General features: G+C 35.2%; 1 protein-coding gene across 1 annotated transcript in view; it reads left to right on the forward strand.

Annotated features, from left to right (window-relative positions):
• Positions 1-3,738, forward strand: part of RSL1D1 (ribosomal L1 domain containing 1) — a 5,518-nt gene extending 1,780 nt beyond the window's left edge. Inside the window, 6 exon segments of the mRNA XM_010003290.1 lie at positions 1-92; positions 261-362; positions 977-1,070; positions 1,160-1,288; positions 2,024-2,227; positions 3,394-3,738. The exon segment at positions 1-92 is cut by the window's left edge and continues 35 nt beyond it. Coding sequence (XP_010001592.1) covers positions 1-92; positions 261-362; positions 977-1,070; positions 1,160-1,288; positions 2,024-2,227; positions 3,394-3,738 — 966 coding nt within the window.
• Positions 3,739-6,331: the final 2,593 nt, after the last annotated feature.

The following is a 6,331-nucleotide window of genomic DNA, read 5'->3' on the forward strand; positions in this document are numbered from 1 at the left end:
CTGCTGAACAGATTCGATCTCTTTCTGTCTGATGAGCGAATTAGAAGGCTCTTGCCCTCACATCTAGGAAAACACTTTTATGAAAGGAAAAAGTAGGTCTTTAAATTCTACCTATCCATTTTGTATTATCTTTTTTAAGGTTAGATTATTTTTAGTAAAGTGTTGGTTGGTTGGTTGGTTGGGTTGGGGGGGTTGTTTGGTTTGGTTGGTGGTTTTGAATTATTTATTTTTTTTCTTAATCCCCCCCCTTTCTTTGTTAGGGCACCTTTGTCTGTAAACTTGAAAGCCAAAAATCTTGCTAAGGAACTACAAAAACATATCCAGGGGACTACACTCCCAGTTACCAACAAAGGATGCTGTTAGTAAGTATGAGTAGATTCATACTTCACCTGAAGGATAGTTGTACCTTAACTGTAGGAATTTTAAGTGAGTTATTTTTATTCCGTTAATATGTGAATAAAAGAGGTTAAGGATCACCATTCCAGATACGGGCCATTTTGAACCTTAACCTGTATGAAGAAATCGGTATTTCTACTTAATAAGAAGTTTACAGTAAAGTTATTTATTGTCTCTTTTTCATTATACCTAAGGAATTTCTGAGCACCTGTCACTATCACACAGCATGTACAATCTTAGAAAAAGGTTACTGTTAAATTAGATAAAAACTACTTCCAGAATATTCTATTCTTGTCATTCTTTTCATGCATTGTGCATCTAAAAGGATCTAAATTGGTAATATGCTTAGTAATATAAGGCAGAAATTGCATATCCAAATACAGAAAGGTTAATACAGGTCAGTATATTCTGACTATTACTACAAGAGACTTCTGCAGCACCCAGAAGTTGCAGTAGCAACTTTATGAAGGTTAAGATAATTGCCCATAAGTGGGCTTTTTTGATTTCTGGGTATGCCTAAGAACAAGTAACTTGAACTATGTTTATTTGCTCCCATATCAATATTACTTTTTGCTTTCAGTACAGCACGTATAGGTCACACTGGAATGAAAGCTGATGAGATACTAGATAATATCATTGCAGCAACTGAGGTGATTGCTGAGAAGTTACCAAAGGTACTGCTGCTTCATTGATTTAAAGCCAAGTTGGTTCATAGTTCAGCCTTTTTATTTTTACATAATATACTGGGGGTTTTTTGTTGCAGAATTGGAAGAATGTAAAAATTCTTCACCTCAAAACACTGAAATCAGTTGCCCTTCCAATTTTTACTGCAAATATCTCCAACTTGGATGAGCTTGACAGCCAGCCATCTCTCAAAAAAAAGGAAGTAAAGGTAAAAAAAAAATAATCTTCAATTTTTCCATAAAAGCTATTGGAACATCTAGATCTTTGGTTTCCTTTTATGCATTATAGAGTTTAAACACTTTAGCAGTTGATTCCAGGCATTTATGGCTACAAATGGGTCAAGTGCTCCTGACTCTGAGCACATTAAATACTAGATAATCTGAATAAAATAATGGAAACTCCCTCATAGGTTATAAAGCAGATTGAAAATAAGTTAGTTAAGCATTTCTAGTCCTAAACTGTAGGAACTTGTGATTCATTCATGGGACTTTTCCTTCTATTGTTTATTCATATTTTCATCCTGAAAAAACAGTCATTAAGATATACATGCATTCAGACTATGTATCCATTATTTGTTGGCTAATCAGGGGCATGTGAATAAATCACAAGCTCGTATATATGGGGGGGCTCACCTACATTATAAAAAAAATTTATTAGCAATTCCTTTGTACTGAGTTCTGCTTATGCTCTTTTGTCTAAAACAAGTACTGCTTATGTTCTTTTGTCTAAAACAAACACAGAGCATTCAGCTTCAAAGACTGTAATAATGACATTGTTATAGTTTACTTTTGTGCTATTTATAATAAGCTTTTGATAGTAATGCCATATTCTGCATATGATTGACCAGTTCAGGTCTATTGAACAACAATATTCAAGTTAGCTTTTTTAAGACTGTCTTATTTTTAGCCATATTTGTCTGAGATATACTTTCAATTAATTTTAGAAGGTAAAACCCAAGAAACCGAAGAAGGCAGCTAAAAAAGTGAAGTCTAGTGAAGTAACTTCGACAACTGAAATTAATGCTGCTGCTGCTACCCAGGAACTTGCAATAAAAGAAAAAGCAGTAGTCAATGAACCAGGTGATCATGATGATGAAGAAATTCCACAACTGGTGCCTTTGGAAATGACCAGCTTAGCTGAGCTGAAGGTAATGGTTTAATAAAATTGAGAAACTCGGGTTTCAGTTAAAAAAGATTTTGAACTATTTAAGTCATTCACTTAGGGAACAGTGTGTTAACAGTGAATTTTTTGTGAATGTATCATGAAAGCAAGTGTTGAATGTATGCAGGAGGGATGCCTGAGGGAGGTGGTTTGTTTGGTTTTTTTGTTGTTATTGACAGTTTTTTAATTTTTTAGTTAAGCCCTCTTACAGACAAAGGGAGCCAGCAGTTATTGTCATTTAATGCATTTTCCTGAATAGGAGCAATCTTGTCTAGGTCAAACAACAAGCCTGAAGTCAGAAGAAAAGGAGTGCAAGACTTGAGGGGAAAAAAAACCCATCCTCTAGGATAGTAATAAGCAACATTAACAAACACATAATATAAATTGAGAGCTAGCAGCTTGTATTAAATACTGTGTGGACTTATTGTTGCCAGTATTGGAGATGATGTGGATCATGTTATTAACATGTCTGCAAAAACAACCAGACTGATAATACTCATGTTTAGCAAATACCTATTTGGATGAATAAAACAGTAACACTTATAAATTCAAGTTGGTTATACTGCATTCATGATTGAAGCATATCCTTAGAATCTAATGATGTATGTTTTCAGGGATGCCCAAGTAGAACTGTCGTACGTAGGCCCACCAAAAAAATGCATATTGTGGTTCAAGCTGCTCTTATGCAACAGGTCTAGATTAGCTCCTGTGATGTTTCCAGAGACTTGGCATAGATACAGCTAGAGGTGGGTTGTATGAATTGTTCTGATGACAAAAGCCTTATTTCATGAGGGCCACTTAGGAATATGTGATAAACTAGAGAATATTAGGCCTACTTCACAGTCAGTTTGAGAGGCAAGAAGAGGACTGTGATTTAAAGCTCTGCCAGCAGAGGTCAGTGACTTGACTCTCCAGGACATCAATTAAATCTGTTCACTTTCTTACTATTTTATTACTTCCTTATTTTCATGATAACAGTTCTGTGCTTAATCCTCTTCTAGACTGAAATGTGAACAGATTATTTGGGCTAGGGCAAAGTTCAATCAATACAAAGCATTTGTCATTTATAATGGTTTTCATTGATCCTCTTGAAGAACAGTAAAGATGTTTCCTAGATGGAAGAGTAATTTTTTCTGTGTGTCTTAAATACAGAAAATTGCACCAACTCCAGAAAAAGGTGACAAACTGGGCAAGAAAACTAAAACACCCCTTGGTAAGAGAAAGAAACAAGTTCCAGCTGTGGAGACTCCAAAACATAACAAAAAAGTTAAAGAAGAGTGTGCAGACTTGCAGGCATCACCAAAACAGAAAGAAGCCCAGCATCTCAGCATGCCAAAAGCAGCAATGAAAGAAAAAGAGATGAAAAAGACTCCCAAAAAACCTGAAGCAAAGTCTTTTGCAACACCCAAAGCCGGCAAATCAATACAGTCAGCCAAGAAGTCTCCAAAAACGCCAAAGCCAACACCCAAGAAAGTGCGCAGGCTGCAGTCAGTGTGAATGTTGTCTGTTGTAACATGTTTTATATAGTCATTCAGGGTTTATTTTTTAGTGAAAAATATACTGATGAACTCAAATACCTTAAGAAAATCTAATCTTTAGAGTCCTTTTCACTGAGACCTGTAATGATTCATTTGTGTTCCCTTCTAAATAACAAGCTGGAACAAATAAACTCAGGATCTTCATGGGCTCTGTTTCCTGCATTTTATCTTTTCCTGGCCCAAACTAAAACCACTCTAGTTCTTTAAGTGCCAAAGGGCAGGGAGTGAACTATTCCAAACAAAAACAAGGAGTGAAATACTGCATAAATTACATTTTCCCAAAGCAAAGGCTGAAGCAAGAAGCATGTGTGCTAAAAGCAGCAATCTATTTAATGTGGTTTAAAATGTAAAATAGCTGCTACCATTTTTTTCTTAAATTGTTCAGTATAATCAAAACAGGGTGACATGTCAATCTTATTCTAGATATTTTAGTAGTCTGATAATGTACTTTTACCGAGAGTATTTGTTTAAAAAAAACCACGACAAAGCATGGACAATTTTACTTCTACCACTGTATGCCTTGCCCTGCTTTAGGATATCAAGCAAAATCTTACCTTCATTTCTGGGTCTTGTTTCTGCTGCCAGAACAATTGAGGGTATCCCTGCATGCTTGTAAAACTGTTGTGTCTTCCACCTGAAAAACAGCAAAGGCTGTATGAATTTGGGACGTGCCAGCTAAGTCCTATAAAGGTATAAGTAACATACACTGCAGAACTGAAAGGTTATATACTTGAAATTCTACAGAATAACCAAATTGTTGCTCTCTGTGTGATTACTTCACATCCATCTCAGAGTGAGAATACATGGCAGGTTATTAGCTATATTGTACTCAAATCCAAGTAAGAAATAAAATCATAAAGAGATTATGTAACCAGCCTAATTGGTGGAGTTCCAAAAAACAATCCCATCTGCTTTGAACAATCAATAGATTTGCTACCTAGAAGGTAACTGAATTTTTAATAAAAAGCGGAAAAAGAAACACTAAAAAATATTAAAATATTGCTTGATCCATTATGTCAACTTCCTGTAACTTTATATCTTGTTCTCACCTATCACACTTTTTTACATGAAGGAACAAATAAAATCTTAGCCAAAAAAAACAAGTCTGACTCAATGATGCCTGTTAGATCCATGCTAACAAAAAGATCTCATCTTGTCCAAAAACAATCTTATCTAGTCTGGGCTGCAAAATATTCTCACCTCCTTTCTGGAATTGTGATTTTTAATCTAATCATGTTTAAATGTTCCTTAGTTTGTAGAGGTGCAGAGAAGTAGGAAATTAAAATCTTAACTTTTGTATGAGTAATTGACAGTGAACTGTAGTAGCTCGTAGGTGCTGGAAAACTACATTCTTCACAATGAAAATATTAACAAGTATTGCCTTGAAATTCTGTAGCACCTTAAGCCGATCTATGTTGGGACTGCCAAGTAGTTGGTCCTGCCTCTTCACTAGCAGCACTGGAATTCATACAGCTAGGTAAGACGTCTCACTGATAAAGCTACAAAGCCACTAGGGAAAAAGTATAAAAATTACATATGCATAGGACATAATTTGTTCCTTTTATGTTGCACAGTATCCAGGATTCTGACAGCTAGGTAAGATGTATCACTGTATTTACATGTCTGTTTGGTAGAACGAGTGTGATAATGTAATTTACACTTCCGGATTAGGCCTTAAATTCAGCATTACTGGGAAGAATAACAGCTAATAATAAAGCAAGTATCTGAATACTATCAAAGCAAAATCTTGGCAGGAGCAATGCAAAGAAGATAAACTTGTTCACAAACTCATTTTGCAGGAGTTAAATTACATTTTGGGCCCAAGGGAGAGGCAAGTTTTGTGCACAAGGCTAGAATGCCACAGGGCTAGAACTATGACTTTAGTAACTCTTACAAATAATCTGAGTTAAGATTATTAAAACGTTTCTGCTTAAAATTCCTTCACTATTTGGTATGCTATTGTAATTAGATCTGCTTTCTCACTCTCAGATTAAGAAAACTGATTATTTCTTTTTGGGTTGTATAGAATTACTAGAATGCCTACTGCTGTCAGGGTTAAGTACATAATCCTAAAAGTAGCTTTACTTCCACAGGCCTATTCTGATTCTAATGGAATAAACCCCCCAAAACTAAGCAGGTATGTGAACCTCACTCCAACTTGGATAAGTGGTACATTACCTTCTTCTCTTAGGCTTTTGAGAAGGACAAAAGTTAGAGAAAGTTATTAAGTGCCATAATGTGAGTCAGAAGTAGAACCATAGGTGTTTTATTGAAGCTGGGTTTAAACTTTCTTACCAAGTATCTTGGGTTTTAATAATGAAAAATTGCAGTATAGGCTTTTTGGTACAATAACTCTTCTCAAGGTACTAGAATTATTAGTTCTCAAACTGAAAGATATTTTATTGAAATACTTAAAATTCTTTTAACTTTTTTTCTTTCTATAAGGATTTCAGGTTGTCATTTCCTAAGAGTATCTTTTATGGAATAATGTCAGTAACAGTCACTAACAAAGCAGCAGCTTCTCCTAGTGTTCATTCTCAACATTCAGCAGG

This window comes from Chaetura pelagica, unplaced genomic scaffold (genome assembly GCF_000747805.2).
Source record: "Chaetura pelagica isolate M959 unplaced genomic scaffold, ChaPel_1.0 scaffold138, whole genome shotgun sequence".
Classification (NCBI taxonomy): Eukaryota; Metazoa; Chordata; class Aves; order Apodiformes; family Apodidae; genus Chaetura; species Chaetura pelagica.